This window comes from Myotis nattereri (assembly GCF_964212035.1).
Source record: "Myotis nattereri genome assembly, chromosome: 9".
NCBI lineage: Eukaryota > Metazoa > Chordata > Mammalia > Chiroptera > Vespertilionidae > Myotis > Myotis nattereri.
This window is the reverse complement of record NC_138084.1, coordinates 1,408,288-1,436,164: the sequence shown is the minus strand read 5'-3', so window position 1 is coordinate 1,436,164 and position 27,877 is coordinate 1,408,288. Positions and strand designations below refer to the sequence as shown.

At 66.5% G+C, this 27,877-nt stretch overlaps 3 protein-coding genes across 10 annotated transcripts; 1 reads left to right on the top strand and 2 right to left on the bottom strand.

Annotated features, from left to right (window-relative positions):
* Positions 1 to 581: 581 nt before the first annotated feature.
* Positions 582 to 3,712, bottom strand: TMEM80 (transmembrane protein 80). 5 transcript variants are annotated; one of them, XR_013996417.1, is made up of 7 exons: positions 3,676 to 3,712; positions 3,393 to 3,412; positions 2,674 to 2,767; positions 2,489 to 2,581; positions 1,570 to 1,697; positions 1,187 to 1,451; positions 582 to 795 (listed from the first exon to the last, which is right to left on the bottom strand). XR_013996417.1 is itself a non-coding variant. In XM_081099176.1 (6 exons), the coding sequence occupies exons 1-6, from the start codon at positions 3,692 to 3,694 to the stop codon at positions 1,434 to 1,436; spliced, it is 372 nt and encodes a 123-aa protein (XP_080955302.1). In that variant the 5' UTR covers positions 3,695 to 3,712; the 3' UTR covers positions 582 to 1,433. The 5 variants fall into 5 exon arrangements, 3 of the variants coding, with proteins under 3 accessions (XP_080955302.1, XP_080955300.1, XP_080955301.1); XR_013996418.1 differs by lacking the exon at positions 1,570 to 1,697; XM_081099176.1 differs by having other exon boundaries at positions 582 to 1,451.
* Positions 3,713 to 3,888: 176 nt separating this feature from the next.
* DEAF1 (DEAF1 transcription factor) lies at positions 3,889 to 21,355 on the top strand. 4 transcript variants are annotated; one of them, XM_081099147.1, is made up of 12 exons: positions 3,889 to 4,180; positions 6,721 to 6,818; positions 7,339 to 7,468; positions 7,959 to 8,105; positions 8,484 to 8,623; positions 9,003 to 9,068; positions 10,338 to 10,464; positions 10,715 to 10,820; positions 11,268 to 11,396; positions 13,253 to 13,497; positions 19,254 to 19,343; positions 20,413 to 21,355. In XM_081099147.1, the coding sequence occupies exons 1-12, from the start codon at positions 3,892 to 3,894 to the stop codon at positions 20,895 to 20,897; spliced, it is 2,052 nt and encodes a 683-aa protein (XP_080955273.1). In that variant the 5' UTR covers positions 3,889 to 3,891; the 3' UTR covers positions 20,898 to 21,355. The 4 variants fall into 4 exon arrangements, with proteins under 4 accessions (XP_080955273.1, XP_080955272.1, XP_080955274.1 ...); XM_081099146.1 differs by having other exon boundaries at positions 8,402 to 8,623; positions 10,692 to 10,820; positions 20,413 to 21,005; XM_081099148.1 differs by having other exon boundaries at positions 10,692 to 10,820; positions 20,413 to 20,831.
* Positions 21,356 to 23,158: 1,803 nt separating this feature from the next.
* DRD4 (dopamine receptor D4) lies at positions 23,159 to 26,008 on the bottom strand (the record flags this gene model as incomplete). The annotated part of the gene is made up of 4 exons (XM_081099144.1): positions 23,159 to 23,414; positions 23,532 to 23,989; positions 24,539 to 24,651; positions 25,754 to 26,008. 4 exons carry the CDS (start codon positions 26,006 to 26,008, stop codon positions 23,212 to 23,214), a joined length of 1,029 nt encoding a protein of 342 aa, XP_080955270.1. The 3' UTR covers positions 23,159 to 23,211.
* Between the last annotated feature and the right edge of the window lie 1,869 nt (positions 26,009 to 27,877).

The window sequence follows — 27,877 nt, the reverse complement described above, 5'->3', positions numbered from 1 at the left end:
TGGGCACCAGGCCATGGGAGGGCCCCGGGGCCAGCTGCTCTCTGGGGCTGGGGGAGCTGAAAAGGAGGGCTGGGCAGTTGGTATGCACCTGCTCTCAGCTGGCACAGCCGGTTTCTTGGGGGACCCCTGGGGGCAGGAAGGCCCACCCACACTGCACTTCCCTGGTGCCTGGGCCCCAGGGACTGGTCTGGAGGCATTGCAGGGGTGCCTGTGCAGGGGGAGCAGGAAGTGGCCTTCGTCCTCAGGCCCAGCCCTGGGAGCACGGGCTTCCTGGTTGTCACAGCGCTGAGCACCCAGAAGGGAGGCACTCGCTGCCCTCGCCCCTCCGGAGGCAAAGCGGCGTCTGAACTCCGCGCCCGTCATCGCAGGAGCAACGCTGACCGGAGGGCCGGGCCTGGAGGAGCCACGGTGTCCCGGCCTTTGTGGCCGAGGTGACGCATGTGCCGAGGGCCCAGCAGGGCCGCAGGGGAGGGGCCTTCACCAGAGCTGCAGGGGCCTGAGCCAGAGGCGGGCCCCACGCAGCGGGCCCCTGACCAGGGAGCCCTGGAGGAGGCGGCGGCCTCAGTGAGGAGAACTTCGGGGAGGTGTACACACTCTTTATTTTAAAAACACAGTGAGGAGAAACTACACACCCACTCGCACACGCGATTCCAACAGAACACGCTCCAGAGGAACACGGGAGGGGTGACTGGAGGATCAGCTGACAGCAGACGTGGAGCCGTCCTGCTCAGGGCAAACGTGACTGGCCTTCTAATGGCCGAGGCCAGGACACCTGAGCCCTGCAGTGGCCGTCACCTACCCGGGCAGGGAGAGCGGTGTCGGCTGAGCCAGGGCCCGGGGGCAGGAGCTGCGGGGCCCACAGGCACCCACAGAGCTGACCGGCTCCCAGCATCTTCCACCTGGGACTCGGCCTGGGCCGCTGAGGGTCCGCGCCCTGTCCCACCCCCGCTGTTTCCCGTCCTGTGGGCCCCACGGAGCGCAGACCTGTGCGGAATGCTGCCGCAGCGAGAAAATGTGTGTGGCCTGGCACACCTCGAGGGGCCGGCCAGGCTGGGCGGTGCCAGGGGAAGCCCACTGCCACCAGAGGTCTGTCCCAGGGCAGGCCCTAGACTCAGCCCGCCCCGGCCCCATCACCCACACTTGGTTCTGCCCTGGTCCTGCCCCCAAGCACCCGGCAGGAACATGCCTTCCCTCGGCCGCGGGTCCCCGGAGACCCCAGGCTGTCCAGGGCCTCGAGGCGCCCGGCTAGCTGATGAAGGCAGCGATGGCCACCACCTGCAGGATGGCCTCCAGGCCGTGGAGCACCAGGAGCGTGGCACTGAGGACCGAGTCCGCCCACAGCACCAGGGTCTGCCAGAGCAGGAAGTAGACGGACAGCAGGGAACTGGCCACAGTGAGGACCAGGCTGGCAGCCAGGAGCAGCTCGGTCTCCATCAGGTTGCCCTTGGTGCCTGGAGAGCAGAACAAACACGGTGAGTGCCAGGCCGCGGGCACCTGTTCGGCACCCACCACCGCGGGCACCCGGAGGGCGAGGCTGGCCAACGCCAGCGCACCCGCGCGCACACGCACCTCGGCGGGCGCCAGTGCAGGACCACCTACCACCGGGCTCAGTGTCGGAAAGCAAAACTCACGGGGCATCGTCCTCAGGAGGGTGGGGACCGCCCGCAGCTCTGACCTCACCCTGGCCTCTGGGTCAGCTGAGTGGGTGGGACAGAGGGTCAGGCTCCCGAAAACCGTCCCGAGTGCATTCTCCCGCCTTTTCCTAAGGTATTTCCCTCTGGGCGAAGGCCCAGAAAAACTAATGTGCAACGGCCGTTCACAAATGGGGCGATCGTGGCCAATGCGGATGCCCATTGCCCGGGGCCCACCGCGGGGGAGCTGGGTGGGGCAGGCGGTTCTACTGCCGCTGGCCACCCGCCCACGGCAGGAGCCTGGTCTGTGACAGCAGACACTAAGGCCCACGCACTCAGCAGGAGGGCCCACGTGCTTCTGCGTCCCCTGAGCTCTCCCGGCCGCCGGGGGTGTGGCCGGGGGCGAACGCGCAGCAGCCACAGTGCTAGCGAGGCCGACAGGGCGGGAAGCCGGGCCTGGAGGTGAGCTGGGGAGGGGTGCAGGGCAAAGGGCAGGCTGTGCTCCTGCAGAAGCTCCAGGGTCTCCCACCTCCGGCCAGCGGTCCTGGTGGGGACGGACAGACAGACAGACCAACCGAGGGATCGGGCTTCAGGGAGGGGCGCAGGGGGAGCAGAGCGTTTGGCTGCGAGGGGAGCGCTGCTCCCCAGCGGCCCTGCTTCCCACAGAGCCCTGTCTCCCAGGAGCGTCCGGGCCCAAGCTTCTCAATGAACGAATTAATACTTAATCCACCGAAAGCTGAGCCGCCGGCAACTGGCGGAGCACTCGAGCGCGTGTCCCGGTGTCTCCAGGGGCCGCCCAGAGTCGCGGGGAGCCAGCCGCCTGTGTCCAAGTGCCCGCGCTCGCCCAGGCCACTCACCGCAGTGCCAGCGGGCTGCCTCCAGGGCCGCGGTCAGCAGCAGCAGACTCAGGTCCAGCACCAGGCGATCCCGGGGGTAACTGAAGGCCTGGCCTGCAGGGCGGGCACCCCGGGGGGCTCAGGTTCCGGCGGCAGCGGCAGCCCCGCCCCCGCCCCCGCCCCGCCCCCGCCGGCTCAGGACTCACTTTTGTAGGCGATCAGCAGGAGCGTGGCCAGGGCGTACAGGGCGGCGTAGGTGCCCCCGAGGCAGAGCAGCACCTGCAGGAGGACTGAGGGGAGCTGGGGAGCCGTTAAGGACTCGTCCTGCAGCCGTGCTGCCCGGGCGCCCACCCAGGGCCGGGCCAGAGGGGCTGCCCGGCCTCCCAAGCACGGCCTCCAGCTTAGGCACCCGTGGGCACGGAGTCCGGCCCCTGGTGCCCCGGGACCGCCCCTCACAGCGACACCCTGGCCGGGAGCAGGGGACGGGCACAGCAGGCAGCAGAGCCGGGTGCCCAGGTGGCATCACCCTGACCACGGCCCCGGGTACAGCCAGGGAGAGAGGAGAGATTGTTTTCCCCAAATAAAGCCTATTTCTCTCATCTGGGGAGCAGTTAGACACCGCCTCCAGCTTTCGGGAGCTCCGCACTCGGGGTGTGTTCCTGCCACAGGGCTGCGCGCATTCTGAGGGGGTCCCCCACTCCCGGCCCCGGCCCCCCCACTCCCGGCCACCCCCTGCCGGCCCCGGGCCCCCCACTCCCGGGCGCAGGGGGCAGGCGGGTGCCCGGCAGCCTCCACTCGGAAGTCACCTGGACCCGCCAGTCGCGGCGCCGGGCACTCGCTCCTGGGACCCGGGGAAGGGGCGGGGGTCAAAGGCCAAGGAGCCGGAAGGGTCCTGGCGCCGAGGACGGGGCGCCGCGCAGGATACGGGCGCGGGGGACGCGCTCCCTGGAGGGCAGAGCGGCGGTCAGGGCCGCGCCGGGACGGGCTGGGCACGGGCACCGCGCGCGGCCGGTCCACGCCGCCGGCGTGAGGAGGGACGGAGCGGCGGGCACAGGGGCGGCCCCGGGCGGCGCGGGCCCCGGCGGGCAGGGCTCCCCGCGGAGCCGCCACAGGCCCGGCCCGTCCTGCCCGGAAGAGAACCGGCCGCCGCTTCCCCTCCCCGCAGCCCCCGCCCGGGACCCGGTGCTCCGCGCAGGCCGCGCCCTCACCTCGCCGCGCGGCCGCCATCTTGCCCGCCCCGCCCCCGGCCCCGCCCCGCCGTCCCGGCATGCCCCGCGCCGCGCTCGCGCCCCTTCGGCGGCCCTCGGTTCCGGACTCCAGGCCGTCGGCTCGGCTCGCCTGGGCCCCTTCGTGCCGGTTCGGCCTCCGCTCGGGCATCCTCGGCTCGGCTCGCCGCGCGGCCGGGCGGGCTCGGCGGAGTCCGGATGGAGGACTCGGACGCGGCCGCCAAGCAGCTGGGCCTGGCCGAGGCGGCGGCGGTGGCGGCCGCGGCCGCTGTGGCGGCGGCGGCCGCGGCCGCGGCGGGCAGCGAGGCGGACGAGCCGGTGCTCCGCAGGGACGAGGACTCGGAGGAGGACGGCGACTCGCAGGCGGAGCGCGAGACGCGGCGGGTGACGGCCGTGGCGGTGATGGCCGCTGAGCCCAGGCACATGGACATGGGCGCCGAGGCCCTGCCCGGCCCCGACGAGGCTGCTGCGGCTGCCGCCTTCGCAGGCAAGTGCTGCCGGCCCGCGTCGCCCGCCCGCCCCTCCCGCGCGCACCTCCCTGCACGCACTGCGCCGACAGTCCACCCTGCACCGCGTGCACCTGCTCCGCACGCCTGCACCGCCTGCACCCCGCACCGCCCAGTCCACACCCTCACCCCACAGAGCCCCGCACAGCCCCGCACACCTCCCTGCACACCCACACTCTGCCCCTGCACACCGCCCTGCACACCCACACCAGCCCCTGCCCCTGCACACCGACACCTGCCCCTGCACACCTCCCTCCACACCCACACCTGCCCCTGCACACCTCCCTGCACACCCACACCTGCCCCTGCACACCTCCCTGCACACCCACACCTGCCCCTGCACACCTCCCTGCACACCCACACTCTGCCCCTGCACACCTCCCTCCACACCCACACCTGCCCCTGCACACCGCCCTGCACACCCACACCAGCCCCTGCCCCTGCACACCCACACCTGCCCCTGCACACCTCCCTCCACACCCACACCTGCCCCTGCACACCTCCCTCCACACCCACACCTGCCCCTGCACACCCACACCTGCCCCTGCACACCTCCCTGCACACCCACACCTGCCCCTGCACACCTCCCTGCACACCCACACCTGCCCCTGCACACCTCCCTGCACACCCACACCTGCCCCTGCACACCTCCCTCCACACCCACACCCTGCCCCTGCACACCTCCCTGCACACCCACACCTGCCCCTGCCCCTGCACATCTCCCTGCACACCCATACCTGCCCCTGCCCCTGCACACCCACACCTGCCCCTGCACACCTCCCTGCACATCCACACCGCCCGCACACCACACCCTGCACACCCACACCCTGCCCCTGCACACCTCCCTGCACATCCACACCGCCCGCACACCACACCCTGCACACCCACACCCTGCCCCTGCACACCTCCCTGCACACCCACACCGCCCGCAGACCACACCCTGCACACCCACACCCACACCGCCCGCGCACCACACCCTGCACACCCACACCCACACCTGCCCCTGCACACCTCCCTGCACACCCACACCGCCCGCGCACCACACCCTGCACACCCACACCCACACCTGCCCCTGCACACCTCCCTGCACACCCACACCTCCCGCGCACCACACCCTGCACACCCACACCCTACACTGCCCGTGCACACCTGGACCGACCATCCCACACCTGCCCCACATGCCTGCCCTAAGCACCTGTCCCCCACATGCACCTCCCCTGACAAGCCCCAGGGCCAGCCCGCCCCCTCCCCGGCACCTGCCTCGCACCTGCCGTGTGCCCTGTTGTCCCTGCACACCTGGCTCTGCATGCACATCGGCTCCCTGACCCCCTTTTCCTTGTGCCAGTCCACTCCCTGCTGTTCCGCACTCTGTGCTCTTTCCAGAACCTTCTCAGCACCTACCCCTGCCCTGCCTGCCTTGTCTGTCTGGTCCGTGTGTGTGTGTGTGTGTGTGTGTGTGTGTGTGTTCACGTTTAGCCGTGGGGCCCGGCGCTGGTGCCTAGGGGTGGTCGGTTCAGGGTCCTCAGGGGCTGTGTGGCGCGTAGGGCTCAGCTTTCATTGCTAAACTCTGCGTCGACGTTGGGGTCTCGCACCGGGAAGGTTTTGTTCAGGTTTTGTCCTCTTTGCACTTACGTCTCCATGTGCGGAAATGTGACGTCACTCTTCATGACGTCAGAAAGTTGTATTGATGTCATTTTTTTCCCTTGCAAATCTTTATGGTTGTGTTTTTTATTTGTTTTAAATATATTTTTTATTGATTGCAAAGAGGAAGGGAGTGGGAGAGAGAGATAGAAACATCAATGATGAGAGAGAATCACTGATTGGCTGCCTCCTGCACGCCTCACACTGGGGACTGAGCCCCACAACCCGTGCCTGTGCCCTGACCGGGAATGGAACCGTGACCTCCTGGTTCCTAGGCTGAGGCTCAACCACTGAGCCACACCGGCTGGGCTGTAGTTGTGTTTTGCATGTGTTGAAGCCGTAAAACCTTCTGTTCCCAGGGACATAGGTTCGGAAGTTTCCAGGTGCCCCCTGAGGCCGCCCCCTTGGGCAGAGGGCTGCGGTGTGGCCTTGAGACTTGAATGTGTGTTCAGACAGGGTTCCCTCCGCACAGGGCTCTGTGGAAGTAAAGGGGGGAGGCGGGGCCAGGAGGGCCTCCCCCCCACCCCGCTAGGGAGGGCAGAGCAAGAGGAGCTCACCTGTCTGGTGGGCGTGGCTGTGGACCTGCATGGTTCTCTCCTCAAAGGGGACAGAAGCCAGGAGCGTGCGGAGGCTCCCGGGACGCTGGGCGGGCGCATCGGGTGCAGGAAGGGCTCTCCTGGGTGGCTCTTCGCTGCAGCAGAAGGCGCTGCCCGAGGCGGGGCGGCCTCTCCCTGGAAGAACTGACCAGTCAGGCTGTGGTCCAGAGATGTCGCCCAGGCCTCCATGCGACGGCCCAGTGTGAGGAGCAGCCCCCGCGCCGGGCACCCTGGCGGCGGCAGAGACTGGGCTCATGGCGCTGAGTCAGGCTCCTGTGTTGCAGAGGTGACCACTGTGACGGTGGCCAACGTGGGCGCCTCGGCGGACAACGTCTTCACCACCTCGGTGGCCAACGCCGCCTCGCTCTCGGGCCACGTTCTGGTGAGCTGCTCCGCTAGCCGTCCAGGGCCGGGCTTCCGCTCCGCCCGCCCCCCTCCTTTAGCTGTGCCGCTGCCGGGGGCAGGGGGGGGGGGTGCGGGGGGCGGTAGAGCTGCAGTGGGACCAGCCGTGCAGTGTGGGCGGGTGGAGGGACCCTTCCGAGCCCCGGGGTCAGGGGACAGCTCTCCTGCCCCCCTCGCCAGGTGGCCGGTGGCCCGGCCCTGCCTGCTTTCCCGCTGGACGTCGGCCGCGGCCTGTCTCGGGCTTTTCCGAGGCAGCTGACTGTGTAGCTTTGGCAGGTGGCCTCCGGTGTGCTCGGGGCCTCGCAGCCTGTCGTCGACTCTCCTCGTTGTAGGCTCTGCGTTTACGTTTTGGTGACATGTTTGAAAGAGAGCCACGAGGCGTGGCAGGCGTCCTCGTGGTGACATTAGGGAGAACCTCGCGGCAGGGGCAGGCCCCAGGGCGCCAGGCGACACCCCCGCGGCCGTCCCCGAGACGACTTAGGGTGCACTCTCCCCTCTAGTCCGGCAGGACCGCCCTGCAGATCGGGGACAGCCTGAACGCGGAAAAGGCCACGCTGATTGTGGTGCACACGGACGGGAGCATCGTGGAGACCACGGGGCTGAAGGGGCCGGCCGCTCCGCTCACCCCAGGTATGGCCCGCCCGCCCCACAGCCCGTGGGGTGTATCCTGGGGTTGACTTGCTTATTTTTGCAGTCAGTTTGGAATAGCAATTATTGTTATTTTTTAAAGTATATCTTTATTGCTTTCAGAGAGGAAGGGAGAGGGAGAGAGATAGAAACATCAGTGATGAGAGAGAATCATGGATTGGCTGCCTCCTGCAAGTTGGACTGAGCCCGCAACCCAGGCATGTGCCCTTGACCAGAATCGAACCCGGGACCTTTCTGCCTGTAGGCCGATGCTCTGGCCACTGAGCCACACCGGCCAGGGCTGGAATAGCAAATGTTATTAAGTGGGGGTTTTCCGGGCGGAGGAAGAGCTGCCTGCAGGGCCTCATCTGGAGGGGAGGGCGGTGCTGCAGGGACCGCCTGGGCCCCGCCGTGGGAACTCGGCGAGGCCACTGACCGTCCGGTTCCACCCTGCGCATTCGGGGTCTCACCGCCAAATGCTTTCTGTGCCAAGGTCCTCAGTCTCCTCCCACGCCCCTGGCGCCCGGGCAAGAGAAAGGGGGCAGCAAGTACAACTGGGACCCGTCGGTGTACGACAGCGAGCTGCCCGTGCGCTGCCGCAACATCAGCGGCACCCTCTACAAGAACCGGCTGGGCTCAGGTAGGCAGGCCCTGCCGCCTCGCGTCGGAGACCCCTGCCCCACGGCAAGCCTGGGCCCGCAAGCTAGTTAAGGACACAGGCGAAGTCACGGCGTCCCAGGAGGTCCGGGTGGCGGTGGCGGTGGGGAACCAGGAAGCGCGGTGACCCAGGCGAGGGAGAGGCGGGACCGAGGAGCCTGTCCCTGGCTCAGATGGGGACCCGAGGCCGTGGGCTCCGGCGGGGCAGCTGCCTCGAGCTCAGCGTGGCAGCATGGGCAGTGGCTGCAGACCCAGGACGCGGGCAGATCTGCCCCGCAGCCGGGGTCCACGCCGGAGTGGGTGAGGTCCCGCAGGTCGGGACCAGCCGGCAGGAGGCGGGAACCGCCGACCTTCGTTCCAGGAGGCCGGGGCCGGTGCATCAAGCAGGGGGAGAACTGGTACAGCCCCACGGAGTTCGAAGCCATGGCCGGGAGAGCCAGCAGCAAGGACTGGAAGCGGAGCATCCGCTACGCGGGCCGGCCGCTGCAGTGCCTCATCCAGGTGCACACCTCCCCCCCCCCCCCCCCCCCCCCCCCGCGTCAGGGCTGCGCTCACACCGCGGGCCGGCCCTGGGCAGCCACGTGGTCACCTCTGTGTCTCTCGTCTCCCGATGCTTCGAGCGGGGCGATGGCGGCGCTTGCCCGTGGGTGGCGGGAGGCCTGTGCGAGGCGCGGCGTCTTCTGGCCCAGCCTGGCTTTCTGGGAGTTGGTACGGGGAGGATGCTGTGGAATCGACCTCCTGGAAAAAAGGGTCGATCGGACCACCAGCAGCAGCAGCATGGAGGGAGTGTAGGGAAGGTTCTGGAAGGCGCAGGATCTTGTCTTTACGGACAGCTCACGTTCAGGGCAGTCTGACGGGTCACGGCACTTTCTGATTCCAGGACGGGATCCTGAACCCTCACGCGGCCTCCTGCACCTGTGCCGCCTGCTGCGACGACATGACCTTGGTGAGTGCAGAGGTCAGGCGCCTGCGGGCCTGGCGCCCTCCACCTTCCTCTGCCTCTGCCGTGCACAGAGGTTGTCCTCACTCCTCTTGGGCGTGTGCCACCCCCCCCCCCACCCCCCGTGTCCCTGGCACCCCTTCAGACCAGTTTCCTGCTCAAAGTCTGTTTCCAAACTCTACTCTGGGGATCGATCGATGGCTTGGCTGGGGTGCGTGGTCAGCCCGGAACGGTTGTTAGGGCAACATCAGAGGAAGCACCTTGAGATAATGGAAAGCTGAACCCCCAAACCAGACACTTTTAAAACAGATTTTTATTGATTTCAGAGAGGGAGAGGGAAAGAGAGATAGAGGCATCAGTGATGAGAGAGAATCACTGATCGGCTGCCTCCTGCACGCCCCCTACTGGGGATCGAGCCCATAACCTGGGCATGTGTCCTGACCGGGAATCTCCTGGTTCATGGGTCAACGCTCAACCACTGAGCTACACTGGCCAGGCCCAGACACTTAAAAACACACACAACTTTATTGCTTTTCAGAGAGAGGAAGGGAGAGGGAGAGGGGGAGAGAGAATCGGTTGCCTCTCACATGTGCCCTCACTGGGAATCACACCCAAATCCTTTGGTGTACGGATGACGCTCCAGCCAGCCGAGCACCCTCCAGGGCCAGGCACTTTTAATGACTGCGTCTCGTCAGAGGGGACTCTCAGTAAAGACGTGGAAACTGCCCAGGGAACCAGATAGAAGCTCTAGACTCAAAAGCCAGGCTCCCTAGCTGGTGGCCGAGAAGGTCGGCCCAGGCCCCTCTGCACACCGAGCAGGTGGGCCCTTCCTGGGGCTCGGGGACCCGCGAGACCGCATCCCTGAGGCCTGGGCCTCTCCCACGCAGCCATCGGCACGCAGCCATCGGCCGGGCCTCCCCGCGGAGCTCCCGCTACCTTCCCGTTTTCCTGGTGTCACTGGTCCCCGGGGTTGTTGTTAGTTGGTGACTGCGGTGCCTCCTCCTGCGTTGGGACCAAGGGCCTGCGGTCCGTCTCCTTCGCCTGGTCCCTTGTTTTCTCGGGCTTCCTGGACGTTCCGTATGGTGACCGGACTCTCCCGTGTTCCTTCGAAAGTCTCTGTCCCATCCTTGGAAGGAATTGGGGGCCGACAGAGCGGGGGTTCTGAGCGCAGCTTGCCTCCTGCTGGCCGCGTGGACAGCGGAGCCGGGCCCCTCTTAACCCGTGGACAGCGGGAGCCGCGCTCACGCCAGCGCCTGTCTCTGTGCCACCCTGCAGAGCGGCCCTGTCCGGCTCTTTGTCCCCTACAAGCGGCGCAAGAAGGAGAACGAGCTGCCCGCAGCCCCGGGCAAGAAGGAGGCCCCCAAGAACATCACGCTGCTCCCGGCCACGGCCGCCACCACCTGTGAGTCCTGGACACGCTCCTCTCCTCCCCGCGCACGCTGCTGTCAGCACTCCGTCCCGCTGCCCCTCCCTGCCCGCCCACCTCTGCGGGCAGCCCCGGGTTGCCCCCAGGCGCCGGTTCGTTCCTCGTGGCCGCGGAGGAGTCTGTCTGCAGCGCATGTGTCCCCGCGGCAGGGCTCCTGGGTCCTCCGAGGCCCGCCGAGCGTAAACCCGCCTCTGCTCTTGCAGTCACTGTGACCCCCTCAGGACAGATCACTACCTCGGGCGCACTGACCTTCGACCGGGCGTCCACTGTGGAGGCCACGGCCGTCATCTCGGAGAGTCCGGCCCAGGGGGACGTTTTCGCGGGAGCCACAGGCAAGTGGTCTCGGCACCGCCTGACCCGCACGCGCCTCGCCCTGCCCAGCTGGGCTCGTAGGCGGCCCGGCACCTGGAGGCGCCTCGGGCAGGGAGTTCCGTTGGTGGGGAGCCATGTGGCACCCGGAGGCATGAGCTGGGGGCGTAGGGAGCTCGGGGGGCGGCGAGGGGGGTGATGAGCGGGTCAGGACCAGGCCACCTGAAAAGCTCACAGCTGCCAAGCCCGCTCTAGTCCAGAGCTGGCCCGTGGGGACACGCGTGACCACGTGTGCAGTGTGTGTTCTAGCAGCCACGCTGGGGAAGGGACCCTGGAAACTAATGTTTGCTGCGTCCCAGTCCCGTCACCGGCACAGTTAGACCCACCCGTCTCGGGCCGCTGCCCCGCGTGGTGGGAGCTGCCCTGGGGGACGGGCGGCCGGTCACAAGCGCCCTCCTTTCTCGCTGCAGTGCAAGAGGCGGGCGTGCAGCCCCCGTGCCGGGTCGGCCACGCGGAGCCCCACTACCCCGGGTACCAGGACAGCTGCCAGGTCGCGCCCTTCCCGGAAGCTGCGTTGCCCACTGCGCACCCCAAAATAGGTCAGTCCGGAGGGCTCCCGCGTGCGCAGGCGGCTGGCCTCGGAGCCGCTGCTTTGGCAGGGATCCTGCGTGAGGAGGGCGTGCTTGGCTTTGTCTGCTGATGCCCCGGTCGGGGCCGTGCCCACCCCGTTTGTCACAGGGATTTATGAGGACCTGGGCTTCCCTGGGCACGCGTGTGTCCGGAGACCGTGTGACCGAGAAGCCCGGGTCACCTTCCCCACGAGGACCGGCACGTTCGGTACCATGAGGGGCTCGCCCCACAGACGGGGCCGCAGTCTCCCGTGCAAATCTCCCCCTGACATCACGCTGCTTCTGCCCCCTCCCCGGCAGCACCTCCAGCACCCGGGCCGGGTGAGGGCCTGGGCTGGGCCTGGGTGGCGGGCCCGCGGTGGGTGCCTGGAGGCCGGGACCGACGGCTGCTCTCACGGGCTGCCGCCTGTCCCGTCGCTGCTCCTGCGCTGCCCCCGGTCTGCCCGCTGTCCGAGCTCCCGGCCTCTGGCACCGCGGGCTCCGGGGGCTCGGGTTGGGGGTCTGGTCCTGACCCTCCTCGCGGGGATGGTGCTGCAAAGCCGAGGGCCGGCCCGGTCCATGGGCTGGAGCTGCTGGTCCGGCTCCAGCACCACGTCCGGTGACGGCAGGTGGGGAGTGCTTACACCAGGAGGGGGCGCGTGCTCCCACGAGCGCTCTCCCTGGAGGGCTGGGTGTGGACCCCCGGCAGCCCCCCGACCCTGCTGCTGGGGGGCTCCGCCCAGGCTGTGTGTTGAGTCCCCGCTTCGCCCAAAGCACAGAAACCACAGGGTCCGGGTTCCCTTCCCTCCCGTCTTTGTAACTTTCTCCTCTGAACTGAGAAGCCTCAGTTCTCTCATCCTCTGTCAGGGCGACCACAGACGCCCCGGGCTCCCTGCAGCCAGGGCCGCCGCGGGCTCCACGCCTCCAACTGCTCGCCTTCAAATGGAGGTTTTTGCGCGGCTGCTGTGGCGGCTGCTGTGGCGGCTGCTGTGGTGGCTGCTGTGGCTCCGTGCTCAGAGCGTCAGCCCGCCGACCCAGGGCCGAGGGTTCGATTTCTGGTCAAGGGCCTGTGCCTTGCTGGCAGGTTCCCCAGCCCAGTCGGGCAGGTGCAGGAGGCAACCCGTCAGCGTGTCTCACACCGATGTCTCTCTCTGTCTCTCTGCCTCCCTTCCACTCTCTCTAAAAATCAATGGAAAAATATCCTCGGGTGAGGATTGAAGAACAATAAAAACAAATAAAAGTGAGGGTTTGCATTTTTGCTTTTATCTTACCCAAGGACGTGTTCATTGGTTTTCAGAGAGAGAGGAAGGGAGAGAGAGAAACATGGATCAGTTATCTCTCGCATGTCCCCGACCGGGTATTGAACCCGCAACCTAGGTATGTGCCATGACTGGGAATCGAACCTGTGACCCTTTGGTGTAAGGGATGGCGCTCCAGCCAGCGGAGCCACCCCGGCCAGGGCTCAGTCACTCACCTCTAGGCCGAGGTGGCTGTGCTGACGCTGAGTCCCAGGTGTGCCCCTGTGATGTGCGTGTTTCCTGTCACGGGCTCCCAGCAGAGGCCCCGCCCCGGGTCTTGAGGTTCCCTGTTGTGAGGCTCATGCTGGAGCCCCTTCCTCCCCTTCGCTGTCCCCTCGGCCGGGCAGTGAAGCTCGCGGCCGCCCTGCCTGGTGCGTTTTGCTCGCGGTTTGTGTCTGTCACCGAATGTCCGGCCTCCCACGTCCGGAGCATTGAGGAGCGGGCCCCGCGGCATTCAGCCACTGGCCGCCCTGCGTCCGCTCGTGGCTGAGGTTCGGGCGGCACTGGGAGCGGGGAGCCGCACTGATGCTGGTTGTGTCTTGCTTCCAGTGCTGACCTCCCTGCCGGCCCTGGCGGTCCCGCCCTCCCACCCCGCCAAGGCCGTCTCGCCCGCCGTGGTCAACGGGCTGGAGCTGTCGGAGCCGCGGAGCTGGCTGTACCTGGAGGAGATGGTCAACTCCCTGCTCAGCACGGCCCAGCAGCTGAAGGCGCTCTTCGAGCAGGCCAAGCAGGCCAGCTCCTACCGCGAGGCCGCCGCGGCCCAGGCCCGGGTGCAGGACACCGAGCGCAAGGAGGTAACTGAGCGCGCGGAACCGCGGGGGCCACGCCTGGTGTGGCCAGAGACAAGTCAGAGTCAGGGAAGGCGGTGAGCAGCGTGGCTCCGCCCCTTCTCGCGCCCAGCGTGGGAGAGGCTGCGAGTGCGTCAGGGCGGGGGTGGGGGCGGTGCGGGGGGTGGGGGGGCGGGTCGTGCTGTGTGCTGTGTGTGCTGGGGCTGGTGGCGTGATGCTAACTGAGCTTCCTCACTCAGAGCAAGTGTGCGTGGGGTGTGCAAGCAAAAGTCAGGTTGACTTGTTTCCATCAGATTTCCTAAGAAAAAAATTCTATGCAAGAAAACGTTTTCACTTATTTCTACTTCTTAGAGGTCAAAGGATAGAAGAGCTTTTACAGTTTTTCATTTCCTAAATGACTTCTTAACGTGTGATTAACTGTTTTCCTTTAAAAATGTTTCACTCTCAATTACAGTTGACGATGACATTACACTGATGCTGGGGTGCTCAGTGGTTAGGCATTGCTGCACCTCATCAGGCGTCTCCCCATAAGTCTAGAACCCGCCCGACGCCATAGTGATTAATTTGTCTTCAAGGAAGAGAAATGTTGCTTCTACCCATGAAGAGAGAGATGATTTTAAATACTTAAAACATGTCGTGCCAGCCTGGCCGGTCACTCGGGTCAGAGGGTCAGGCTGCACACTGAGGGGTCTCAGGTTTGGTTCCGGTCCAGGGCACGGACCCCGGTGCGGGCTCAGTCCCGGCGCAGAGCCGTGTTTGGGAGGCAGCCGGTCCGTGGGCTTCTCTCCCATCGCGGTTTCTCTCCCTCTCCCGCTCCCTCTGCCCACCTCCCTTCCACTCTATCTACACGGCCCTGGGCGCGGTCACAATATGTGCACACAGCTCCCACTAATCCCTGCCGAAGGCCGAGCTTCAGGGCAAGAGAAAAGCTCAAGGACCAGAAGATTTGCAGTTATTCACCCAAGTAACCTGGGTTCAGCTCTGTGCCCTCAGGCCCCCGGGTGGTGGGTTTTAAAACGAGAAACCAAGTCTTGGCACCAGTGGCCTGCGGATGAGCACTTGCTCTCGGAAGGCGCCACCAGCACGTCCCGCAGCGTGGACCCTGCAGCGTGGACCCTGCAGCGTGGACCCCCAGCAGCGTGGACCCTGCAGTGTGGACCCCCTGCAGCGTGGACCCCCAGCAGCGTGGACCCTGCAGCGTGGACCCCCAACAGCGTGGACCCTGCAGTGTGGACCCAGCAGCGTGGACCCCGTGGGGCTGAGACCATAAATAACGTGAAAACGGGAGTGGCTGAGCTCCCGGCGGAGAAATGAAACCAAAGTGACAGCCGCTTGGTGCGTGGAGCCGGACCAGGCACCTGCCTCCTCCACCGAGAAATGAAACCAGCCGACCGAACAGAAAGCGAGCTGTGAGCCAATTATTTTGTTTCTTTTTACAGCGAAATGACCTTCGGGCAGTGAGTGACATGGTGACCGTTTCTGAGGCAAAGGTGCTTGTAGAGAAAGTACCAGACCCGGTCCCGGCACCCGTGTGACCCGGCCTGTGCCGGGACCTGCGTCGCCCCCCTTCTGGTCCCCCCTCCTCTGCGTCACCCCCCCCCATCACTCCCCCCAGGAGAGCTTACCTGCCCCCTCGCCGGGGGATACTGGGGGCTTCGTCTTCTGGCTGAGGAGCAGGTGCGGTGCCTGCAGGGCTGTCCCGCGCGGTCCCGTCCTGCTCGTGTCCCCGCTGCCCCGCGGTGGGCCCGTTGCCTCCAGTGCGCTGAGCGTGTTCCTGCCTCCTCAGCTGACCCGGCGCGGGGGCCCCGGGTCTGTGCCTGGGACCTGCTTGGCTCCGTGGCTGTGGCCGCGCTCTCCTTCCTGCGCGCCTGGTCGTTTCCGACAGTTTACTGGACTCTGGCGTGTGCGTGGTGGAGACGGTTGGAGTCTGTTCCCCCCCCCATGCTGATCTCCTCTGTACCGTCAGTTTTAGTGCATGTGCTGACGAAGCGAGCCCTGGGGACTGTTTTAAAGGGCGGTGATGAGGGACCCTGAGGTGCCGGGGACGCTGTGGGCCTGCCCGTCTGCCCCGCCCGCCTGGCCGTTCCTGCAGGGGAGGGGAGCGGTCCCGGTGCGTCTGCGGCAGGAAAAGGAGGCCCGTGTGCGTGTCTCTGGCTCAGGTTGTGCGGAGGAGCGTGAGTTGGGAAACGGACACTTGGGTCCTTACTTACTAGTAGAATGACCCCGAATCGTGCCCAGCCCCCCTCGCCCAGGCTGCTGAGCGCCGAGTGTGGGGACACAGGACAGACGGACAGATGGCCGGAGGGGCAGGTGGAAGCTCGGGTTTGAGGGCGCCCGCTGCTCTGGGATCTGGACTTGGGGCCGGTGAGGAAACGAAAGGGGAACACTCTCCACTCCTAGTTCCACATCTTCCTTCCTGCCGCCCCCCCCACCCCCCAACACTCTCCAGGGGTGAGCGGACACGTTGCTTCCCCGGGTGGGGCGGGAGCAGCTGCTGCCTGCCGTTCCCACGAGGGAGCAGCCACAGCTCAGCCGCTTCTTCCTAGGGGCCAGGCCCAGGTGGCCATCCATCACTGGCAGGAGGGTGCGGCCCTGTGCCCTGGGGCAGCCAGGCCCCCCCTGGGAGGCTGGCTCCATGTTCCTCTGACACCCTCTGCCTGGCAGCTCAGCCTGTGAGGAGGGGTTCGGCCGAGCCCCGCTGGAGCCCCACCTTTGACATGGCTGGGCTGTCACAGGCCTTTCTCTTGGGCTGTAGATACAACGTGTCCTCTTTTTTAAAAAATATATTTTTATTGATTTGAGAGAGGAAGGGAGAGGGAGGGAGAGATGGAAATGTCAGTGATGAGAAGGAACCATGGGCCGGCTGCCTCCTGCACACCCCACGCTGGGGATCCAGCCCGCACCCCGGGCCTGTGCCCTGACTGGGAATCGCACTGTGACCTCCTGGTTCACAGGTCGAGGCTCAGCCACTGAGCCCCGCCGGCCGGGCTACGATGCGTCGTCCTGAGACAACGTATGGACTCACGGGCACAGACGGTTTGGTGACTGCCGGGGGGGAAAGGGGGTGAGTGTAAATGGTGATGGAGGAGACTTGACCTGGGCTGGTGAACACACAGGACGATGCACAGGTGATGTCGTGTAGAATTGTTCACCTGAACCCAATGTCACCCCAGGAAATTCAATCAAAAAGAACTATTTTTTATTGAAAGCTGAGCATGGAGGCCCCAAGATGGTAGGTCCTCACCCCTGTCAGGCCGAGCCACCCCTGCCCGACACGTGGGCCCAGCACCTGCCAGCTGGTGCACAGACCGGAACAGTCACGCCCATATGGTGAGAGCGGGCCACCCTCAGCGCCTCGTTCCTGCGAAAGGAAGGCTCTCGAGGCAGACTTCACCCCTCGGAGGCTCCCCCCAGTGGCCTCGGGGGCCTGGGGGCCATAGGCACAAGGGAGAAGCCCCCCACGAGGGAGAAGACCCCACGTCCCTGGAACACGGCGGCGACAGCAGTGACCTGGGGACGCGGGCACGGCAAGGCGGGCAAGGACGCACATGGTCCAAGCGTTTCCTGCGGTCGGTCGTGCTGAGTGGCCTGTCGGGGACTTGCGGCGACATGAATGACAGCCAGTCACGCGTGAATCTCCGTCCCTGGGCCCACACCGTGGAAGGACCGAGGCCGGTTCTGTGCCTCTCGCCTGTCATCACAGGCGCTTCTGGTTGACGCGGCGTTGGAAGGGGTCGGGGTGGGACGGGCAAACCCTGGTGACGAGAGGGAAGCTCGTGAGGAGCCCGCCACACTGTCCTCGCAGAGTCCGCAGACGGGGCCGGGACGGGAGGCCACGGGTCGGAGGGCGAGACCACGCCCGGCCCCATGATGAGGGCGCACGCAGGGCTGGGTGGCCCTGGACGGCCCGCTCCCCGCGGCCTGGAACTTAAAAGGCCCCATGTAGTCAGCCGGACGCTCAGGAGGTTGTCCCAGCTCCGACGTGGCCGCCGCATCCGCGTGTGTAATCAGCGCAGCGATGGAACGGGCAGGAGAGCGGTGCCCTTGGCCGGCCGGGCACGGGTCCAGCGTGTGGCCGCGTGGTTGGGCCGCCGCACCGCAGCCTCCGTGGGGGGCACCCTGGGCCGCTGCCTCCACCCCTGCTCCCCGGCCAGCAGACCCGCCCTCCCTGCGGAACCCTCCCTCCTGCGGCTCCTTCCGCCGCCCCCGCCCCCTCAGGTTTCATCATGAACAGCCCCGGCCGGGGGCACGTGGGCCCGGGTGATGCGAGCGCCCGCGGTGGTTTTCGGAGTGGAAGCGCTCGTGTGTTAAATATAGGCTTCTGCGAAGAGGGAGGCCGAAGTTCAGAACAGAAACCGGGCGGCTTGCTGGGCGCTCCCGCCTGCAGGGCCGGTGGCACAGACAGGTCCCAAAGCAAGTGTGTCTCACCCACAGGCTCACACGGGCCACACAAACAGGTGTAAGTGTCTGTGGCTGCAGAAAACCAAAAGCTTCCATTCTCACAGAAACGTGGTTTATTCCGATAGAGACATGCTGATGCAAAGGGCTGAAACAAATGAGTCACCGTTAACATAATAGAACATTGTAATAAAAATCAATATTTTTTCTTGAACATTCACTTACCAGACACTGAATAACTGCACAAATTAATAAGCGTCACGCAAATAAACCTATTTTTCTTGTTCTCCGAAAGCGAAGTATTTCCTGTTGCGCACACCCAACAAGTTAGTCCGAGACGAATGACATGTCCATCGGCTGCTAAAATATTCGCCGCTAGTGTTAGTGGAGAGAAATGGTGTGGCTGTGTGTAAGGCGCGTAAGGGAAATGAATGCAACACAATTATAGTCATCAGTCATTAGCGAACATTGTAGTTTGTTATTAATAATGATGTCTAACAGGATATTGTAAAAATTAAGTTACAAAATTTTTGTTAAAAAATTTTTTTTTTGTTAATCCTCACCCGAGGATACTTTTCCATTGATATTTAGGAAGCGTGGAAGAGAGAGGGAAAGAGAGAGAAACATTGATGTGAGAGAGACACATCAATTAGTTGCCTCCTGAATGCGCCCTGACCAGGGCCCAGGCCAGGGAGGAGCCTGCAATGGACGTATGTGCCCTTGACCGGAATTGAACCCAGGACCCTTCAGTCCGCAGGTTGACGCTCTATCCACTGAGCCAGACCAGCCAGGACTTAACATGTTTCTTATGAACCGTTACACTGGCTGGGCCACAGAAATATATGTTGTGGGCTGCATGCAGCCCGTGAGTTTGACATCTTGTTCTAGCGTGTGCCCGTCTGCTGCCTGTTGCGCTTGTGCTTGGAGCTGACCTCAGGCCTGGCGTCTGCCGTTGTCACCCGATCGTGCCAACTGAGGTCCGCCAGGGTCAGGCTTGTGTCCCTGTGTGCGGCCCTCAGCTGATCAGAGAGAGAAGCGCCAACCCCGTAATTTACACAAAATGTACATTTCAGGGAGCCTCATGGCTGGAGGGCTGGGGGAGGGGGGCCGGGGACAGGGTGTGGGCCGCTTGGCATCTGCTGACCCCCTAGCCCCTCGGGCCAGCCCCCCATGTCCGGCCCAGGCCTGTCACCGCCCATGGAGATTTCTGTCCCCAGCCTTGGTCGTCTGTACGCAGCGGTAACGGGACCAGCTGCCCTGGAGGTGGCGGGCATGGGTGTGGGCGTGGGGGCGGCCCCGGCCCTCCCGCCTGTGCCCGTACTGGTTGCCGCGTCGCCCGGCACTGACTGGCCCTGTCCTTGCAGCAGTCCTGTGTCAACTGTGGCCGGGAGGCCCTGAGCGAGTGCACCGGCTGCCACAAGGTCAACTACTGCTCCACCTTCTGCCAGCGCAAGGTAGGCTACTCCCCGCGGGGGCGGGGGGCGGGGGGGGGACTGCTCACCGTGGCCTTCGGCCTTGTGGTCAGCGCCCCAGCCCAGGGCCCCTGTGTCTGTTCCCACCGTTCGGCCTGTTTGGGGATTTCTACGTGAAGGAGGATGGTGGTGGGAGGGCGGGCCACAAAGCTACACGTGTCCCTCAGCCTCTCCCGGGCCAGGGATGCACCCGTGGGGCCCAAGCACTGTCCATTCTCAGCAGAAGTCCTCGGTGGGCGACGGAGCGGGACCGTGTGGGTGGGGCACGTGGCAGGGCAGGGGCTTCCTGGGCACGGCGGGAGGGGGCCCGCTCACAGCACCCGTAGGAAGTGAGGGGCAGGACAGCGCAGAGCCCGCACATCTCCGTCGGGAGCCCCATCCGGGGGGCAGGCACCGGCTCCTGTTCCTCCAGGTGTGCGTGTCCAGTGCCTTCCCGTCACGTCACTGGGTACCACACCTCACCTCGCCCTGTGCCAGGCCACTTCGGCCTGGAGGGACAGCGTGGCCATTGGCTTCCCTGGCGTCCAGCCTCCGGCAAGCCCTGGTCCAGGCTCCATGCCCGCCTGGGGGTGACCCCGTCCTCCCCAGACCCCAGCCTCCGCCGCCCCCCGGCTCCAGCTGCGGTTTTCATCGTTGCGATGATAAACCGCGCTGTGGCAGCACCACAGATACAAGTATTTCTTTGAAGGGCAGTATTTTTTTTAATGTATTTTTATTGATTTCAGAGAGGAAGGGAGAGGGGGAGAGAGACATCAGTGATGAGAGAGAATCATCCATCGGCTGCCTCCTGCACGCCCCACGCTGGGGATCCAGCCCGCAACCTGGGCACATGCCCTGGCCGAGAATCAACCGGCCTCAGCCACGTCGTCCGTTAGGTCCCGGGACGCCTTCCAGGGTCTCAGTGTCTGAGGGCTCCTCCTGGTTGCTGGCCTGGGCGCTCGTCCCTCAGATGCAGGCGGGCGAGGCTGGCACACAGCGCCCCGGCTGCGGCCTTGGCGGAGACGCCTGGCTGCTACCGGGGGCAGCTCCTGTGACGGTGCCTCCCCTGCAGGACTGGAAGGACCACCAGCACATGTGTGGCCAGGCAGCGTCGGTCACCGTGCCGGGGGACGACGTCCAGGTCGCCGAGGGCGTGATCGAGAAAGTCGCCGTGTGAGGGCACCGGCCCCCGCGCGGTGCCCGGCTATCTCGGGCCCAGGGCCCCTCGAGGACTTCGCAGTGGAGTGGGGGTGGGAGGGCATTGAAAAGGGGAACAAACTTGCTGGCCAAGTTATGAACAGAGTTGGGGTGACCTGCGCCCTTGGAAGTGAACCCCGCCGCCCGGAAGTCCCCAGGAAGGCCAGGGGAGAGGCGTCTCACGGTGCTTTTTTATTGGATCACGAGGGTCCGGTCGTACCCACGGGTGTGTTGTGTGTGTCACACGTGTGTATATATATGTGTCTCAGTAAAGTCGATCCCTCACCCAACCCCAGCTCTCACCTCCCAGACACTGGGAGGCGGCTCGGCCTCCCTCAGTTTCTCCTGATCTTGTGGTGAGAAAGCCTCGACGGAGAAAGTGCACAGACCTCGGGGACTCCAGGCCCTGCAGCCATCTTCCCGCCCGGCTGTCACCCCAGGAGCAGAGGCAGGAGCGCGAGGGCCGCACTGCCCAGGGACGGGTCCCGCAGGCCTCGGAGCTGCCATCCAGTTTGGAAGTCACAGCCTGCATGTAACCTCACCCCTTTAGCTCATGCCTGCCCGTCCGGCACTGACCACTGAGCCCCACGGTGCTGGGGGGGCCACCTCAGGGCTCAGCACCTGCGTGGAACCTGGTCCTCAGGCGGCGGGAGACCTCACTGAGGGTCGCGTGGGGCCTGTGCCCAGGCACCGGCTCTGCCCCTGCTCCCCCCACCCCTGCCCCCTGAAGCACCTCCGCCTGGCGGTACCTCGCTCTGCGGCGGCGCTGGCTCCTCTGGGTTTTCTGTCACGTGTTTACCAAGCGCTTGTGAGGCGGCTGTGTGCTGGCTCTTCCTCTTCCCCTTCCCGCCTCCGCCACCATCTGGGGAATGAAGGCTGGGGACGCGGCGGGCAGAGGTGGGGCACCCGCTGGGTCTGAACCTGGCCCACCTGCAGCCCGACGCCCTCCTGGCCCTGTCCTGGGAGGGGCTGGTCAGCGGGTTCTGTCCGCAGTCTGCGGCCTCCGGAGCGTGGACAACGGCACCGGCTCCTCCCAGGCCAGGCCCTGCAGGAGCGGCTGGCCTCCGGGGAAGGTCCCCTGGAACTGTGGACAATCACACTTCCCCTTTTCTCCACAACAGAGAGGCCTCAGGCCCAGCCCGCGTGGCTCAGGGGTTGAGCGTTGGCCTGCGTCCCGGGAGGCTTCGGTTCAATTCCTTGCCAGGGCACACGCCCCGGGTCGGGCTCAATCCCAATCGGGCGCGTGCAGGAGGCGGCCGACCGGGGATTCTCATCGTTGATGTTTCTCTCTCCCCATCTCCCTTCCTCTCTGAAATGTGTACAGAAAGAAGGTGCCCCAAACTCAAGCAACCACCAAAGCTGGGCTCTGCCCAGGTTCCCCACACCCCCACCTCCATCCATCAGATCCTTGTCCAGCAGGAAACAGTCTTATTATTCAGCAGGGACAGGTGGCCACGGGACAAGTCTCCAAGGGGATGGGGGTGGTCAGGGAGGCTTCTTGGAGGAGGCGGCAGCAGAGACCAGGAGCAGGAGAGGGTGCACACCCAGAGAGGGGCCATCTTCGCAGGCAGAGCCGTGCCTGGTGCCCGGCACCGCACAGCCGTACCCCACAGATGCAGGAGAGAACTCGGCATGCAGCTGCCGTCTGCGGGACAGACAGCTCCCAGCACTCCTCCCGTGGGCAGACAGGAAGTCCGCGCGGGGCTGCGCTGGTTGGAGGGGCTGAGAGCTGTGTCTTGGGGGGGCAGCTTGGGTGGCTCTGCCCTGCCTTGGCCTTGGGCCCCACCACTCGGGCTGAGGGTGGCTGAGTGCCCTTGGGGGAGGAGGGAGTCTCCTCGGTGGGCCCACCAGCACCCAGCCCTCTCCTCAGGCTTTGGGCGGCTCTGGCAGGAGCTGTGCTCTGACCTGGAGTCAGCTCAGCTGTGTTTTCACAGGACAGCCGAGCGGCCACCTTGGCTGGTCTGGGGGGAGGGGGGGGACTGCGGGAAGCTTTGTCCCCAGCCCAATGCAAAGCCCCTGCAGGGTAAACTGTCCACTCTGTCCCTTGGGGCGGAGCAGGGGGGGTGGGGAGGAGGGCAGTGGGGGCATGAGGGAGGAAGCTGCTAGCCCAGAACGCTGGATGGGGGCTGGGCCCTGAAGCTGGGGCTCAGGTGTGCGGAAGGGGGCCTGCTGGAGCTGTGGGCACTGTGGTGAGCCCCAGGGCACCCCAGGGAGCAGAGCCCGGGCCTGAATGCCTCTCTTTGGGCCGAGCTGAGCACTCCCGAAGTTCAAACCCGCCAACCCCTCACCCCACCCCGTGCTCCCACCTCACCCTGAGCCAGGAGTCAGTTTGGGGGGGGAGGGTCTGTTCTCTGGGCTTCCTTGGAAGAAAGGAGGGGCCTGATGGGGGTCAGTGGGTGTCTGGGCTTCATGTGGGGCCCTCCCGGTCTCACCCAGAGGGGCCTTCTGGGCAGGTGTTTGGAAGGAACCCGTTTATTTATTTAAAAAAAGAACACAGGTGTCTTTATTGATTTCAGAGAGTAAGGGAGAGAGGGAAACATCAGTGATAAGAGAGAACCATTGATTGGCTGCCTCCTGACCAGGAATCGACCCCCCCTGGCCAGGGCCTGGCCCCTGAGGCAAGGTGGGAGCTCAGAGTCGGCTGGGGGCGGGTGGGGGGGGGGGTGTGCTCTGCTCAGCTGCAGGGGCGCAGGGCCTTGCGGAAGACGGTGCGGAACTCAGTGTTGAAGGCCGTGTAGATGAGCGGGTTGAGGGCGCTATTCAGGTAGCCCAGCCAGGTGACCGCGCTGACCAGCCGCGGGGGCACGGCGCAGGCGGGGCACAGCGCCCGCGTGATGTGCACCACGAAGAAGGGCGTCCAGCAAACCAGGAAGGCCCCTGGGCCGGGGGGGGGGGGGGGGTGTTGGGGGGGCGAAGTGAGCCAGGGCCCTACAGAGCCCGACGGGGCCCCGGGCCGCCGCCCCCCGCCCCACACCGACAGGGGCGGGCACCCACCGACCACCACGGGCAGGACCCTCATGGCCTTGCGCTCCCGGCTGGTGATCTTGGCGCGGCTCCTGCGGGCTTGCGGCGGGGGCGGGGGCGGGCCGGCCTCGGGGGGCGCGGCGGCGGCGGGAGGCGGCGGGCCGGGGCCGCTGGGCCGGCGGGGCGCGCGGGCGTGCAGTTTGGCGCGGCGCGCGGCACCCCAGCGCCGGAGGCCCCGGAAGGTGGCCCAGTAGAGCAGCAGCATGAGCGGGCAGGGCAGGAGGAAGGAGCACACGGACGAATAGACCACGTAGTCGCGGTCCTCCAGGCGGCACGCGGTGGGGTCGCGGCCGCGCGTGTCGTTGAGGCCGCACAGCACGGGCGCCGCCACCGCCGCCGCCAGCAGCCACGTGGCGCCAATGAGCAGCAGCTGCCGCCCGCCTCGGCCCTGGCGGTTGTAGCGCAGGGGCACGGCCACGGCCACGAACCTGCGGGGAGCACGGGCAGGGCGGCGGGACTTGTGGGGAGCTGGGGGCGGGGCCCGAGGAGAGGGACAGGGAGCTGGGGGCGGGGCCCCAGGAGAGGGACAGGAAGCTGGGGGCGGGGCCCGAGGAGAGGGACAGGGAGCTGGGGGCGGGGTCAGAGGAGAGGGACAGGGAGCCGGGGGCGGGGCCCCAGGAGAGTGACAGGGAGCTGGGGGCGGGGCCCGAGGAGAGGGACAGGGAGCTGGGGGCGGGGCCCGAGGAGAGGGACAGGGAGCTGGGGGCGGGGTCAGAGGAGAGGGACAGGGAGCCGGGGGCGGGGCCCCAGGAGAGTGACAGGGAGCTGGGGGCGGGGCCCGAGGAGAGGGACAGGGAGCTGGGGGCGGGGCCCGAGGAGAGGGACAGGGAGCTGGGGGCGGGGCCCCAGGAGGAGAGGACAGGGAGCTGGGGGCGGGGCCAGAGGCGAGGGATGGGGAGCTGGGGGCGGGGCCAGAGGCGAGGGATGGGGAGCTGGGGGCGGGGACAGTTAAGGGGGCGGGAGCTGGGGGCGCCCACCTGTCCACGCTGATGGCGCACAGGTTGAAGATGGAAGCGGTGCACAGCATGACGTCCATGGCCATGAGCGCGTCGCAGAGGCGGGGGCTCAGCAGCCACACGCCGCCCTGGACCTGGGCCGAGAGGAGGGGGCGGGCAGCAACAAGGGACACACGACGCACTGACTCCCCAGCCAGGCCCAGGCAGCCCGTGGCCGGGTCCCCCCCGCGCCTCCTTTTATTGGAACTGGGAAAGGCCTGGGAGGTCGGGGGGACGGGGGGAGTGGACCCTGATCTCTGATGACATGGGGCCCAGGGGGTCCCCACGCCGGGCTGCCCTGAGGGCCGCCCGCCGCTCTTGTCTCCCCCGAGCACGGCTGAGAGTCGGTCTGGGGATAAGCTGCCACTGCTCTGGGGTTTTGGACAAATGGCTTCACTTCTGTGCCCTCGCCTGTGAAATTGTCTGGAAAACAAACGAATTAAAAATATCAAGGCCTCCTCACTGTGCCCAGCGCCCCCCCACGGGCAAAGGAGCAGACAGCCCCCACCCCCACCCCGTCCATCTAAATCCCCTCCCGCTGATTCGGGACGATTAGGAGCTTAAGACCTGCCCGGTGACGCCGGCTGCGGCCCTCGGAACAGCAGACATGCATGTCCTTGTCCCGCTGGCCTCTGCCCAGCAGCCTCTCCGCCCAGGCCTCGGCGTGGAAGGGGTGGCACCTGGGGCCCCCCAGGCCCAGGCTGGGTCTAGAGCGGAGGCCCGCCGGTTCTCCACGAGGCCACTAGACCCCACAGCCACCCCTCAGCTCTGCTGTCCCCCAGACCTCCTCCCCCCTCACTGCCCCTCCCACGGTGGCTGCGCCTGTGCACGAATGGGGGGCTCCTTCCGTGGGTTGCATGAGTGTGTGATCTTGGTCACGCGCGGCTGTGGCCTGTGCAGTGATGTGTGTCCGTGCCCAGGGGGAGCGGGCGGGGGAGCCTGACCCTGCCTGTCCAGCCGGCTCCCTGGGAGGTGGGGCCCCGCGGAGGGCGCGGGGGGGGGGGGTGCGCCTGGGCCGCCCCAGTCGCCGGCCGTGGGGTCCGCTTGAAGGACAGAGGCCTCTCTTGGGTGGTTACAAACGCTAAGGCAGGAAGGGCTCCTGGGAAGGCAACAGGCAGGGTCACGCTGGGTCGTCGCGTGGCGGGGACAGGGCACGAAGGAGCGGGAGGGGGCGCCGCGCGTGGGCTCCGCGCTCACCTCGGAGTAGACGAACAGCGGCAGCACGAGCAGGGCGAGCAGCAGGTCCGCGGCCGCCAGGCTCACGATGAAGTAGTTGGTGGGCGTCTGCAGGGCGCGCTCGGCCGCCACGCTCACGCACACGAGCGAGTTCCCCGCGAGCACCGCGCCGATGAGCAGCACGCCCCCCACCAGCGCCGCCGCCGCCCCCGCGCCGCCGCCCGCTCCCCGCCCCCCGAGCAGCCCGTCGGCTTCTGCTGCGCTGCGGTTCCCCATGGCGCCCGGCCCGGGAGCCCCGGGAGCCCCCGCCGGCGCTCAGCACCGCGGACAGCGCCCAGGTCGCGACCCGGCGCCCCGCCCCCCGGCACGGCCCCCCCCCCCCCGCACGGCCCCCCCTCTCCGTCCGCAGGGTCCCCCGGGCTGGCGGCCCCGGTGCACCTGTGTTTGCCACGTCGGGGGCGGGTAGGTGAGCCACGCAATGGCCAATGGGACGCAAGCTGAGCGAGGTGATGGGCACACGCGGGCCGGTCAGGGGCGGGTGTGGCGCGCGGGTCTGGGCTCCGGGAAACCCACGGAGACGGAAGGTCGGCCGAACCACACCCCGAGGCGCGCTAGCACCCACGCCCTCGCCGTTCCACCGGCCGCGGGGGTCCCCGGGTCCCCAGTGCCCAAGCTGAGCTCCACCTCCCACGGACACTCGTGGAGGCCCCTGGAGGCGTTGGTGGGGCCGGTTCACGAGGCGTGGGAGGACCTACTTCTCAGGTTCCCCCCGCCCCCCCCCCCCCCCGCGCGGAGACTCCACCCGCAGGCTTGGGCGCTCAGGCTCCGCCCCCTTGGGTCCCCGAGGATCCTGGGTGCTTGAGGCCCGAGGTCCACCCTCACCCTCCCTCCGCACCCCTCCGACCCCACCCCCGCGTGCCCTGGCACGTCCCCCACAATAACGGCCTCCAGCCCAGGCCCTGCACCCATTGCAGGAAGCAGCCTTTCGTCTGGTACCCGGGACCCCTCCCCAACACCCCCATCCCACCCCCCGCCACTGCCTGACCCTCCGCCTCCAGGCGGGCAGCCAAGTGGTCAGCCCCAAACCTGCTCTATCACCTTGGGGCCTGTGACCTGGAGCCCGTGTGCGCCCCCCTCAGCCCGGGACCTGGGACCTGGGAACCGGCGCTGACCTCCCTTCTTAGGTGAGAGAAGAAGGGGGGAGGGAGGGGATGAGCACTCGGGGTGCTTAGCGATGCCTGTGGCCGAGAAAAGAAAAGCCCCAGTGAGCCCCCCTCACCCTGCACCCGCCAGGCCTCCAACTCCCTGGGCCCATCACCGGGGGGGGGGGGGGGGGGGGCGGGGCCGGGAGGGCGGGGGAGGCCCTGGTGCACGGCTCCCCCCACCCCCACCCCCCCACCCCCCCAACCCCCAACCCCCAGTCAGCGGGACTGTCTGTCCTCTCAGATGAGGGCCGTGCACAGAAAGAGCCGCGGGAAAGTGTCCCCAGGAGAAGGCTCACTGGACGCCCTGAGTCGGTGACACCTGGCAGGGAGCCCTGTCCGTAGGGGGCGGCGAAGGGCCCTCTGGGTCCGGTGCCACAGGAATGCTGGCTTCAAGGCCCCATGGGGAGGGCTCCCTGCCCCTCATGTTGTGGGACAGATTGCATGAGACTGATCCCGACCCTTCCCGCGGAAGGCATGGGGCCAGGAGTTTTCTTCATCAGACAGAATTTTGTTGTTGTTATTGTTAATCCTGGCTGATTGTGAGAGAGTGGAGGAGAAGGAGGGAAGGGAGGGAAAGAGAGAGAAACATCAATGACTGGCCGCCTCCTGCACCTGGTGGATCGAACCTGCCGCTCAGGTGTGTGCCCTGGGCCTGGGATCGAACCCGGGACCCTTCGGTGCACCGGTCCATAGGCCGAAGCTCCAACCATTGAGCCCCACGAGCCAGGGCTTGTGGACAGGATTCACCGGGAAGTAGCTTCTCCAGCACACGCCGGACGGACTGCTCAGGCTCCTTCCGAGTGGAGTAGCCTGTGGCTGAGGAGCTATTTCCGCCTGGTGGGCCGACATGTTCCCACGCCTGTGACAACACCTCTCCCACCCGCGTACCTGTAAGTCGTATCTTTCCTTTTTTCCCCTTGGTCAGTCTTGTTAGAGGTTT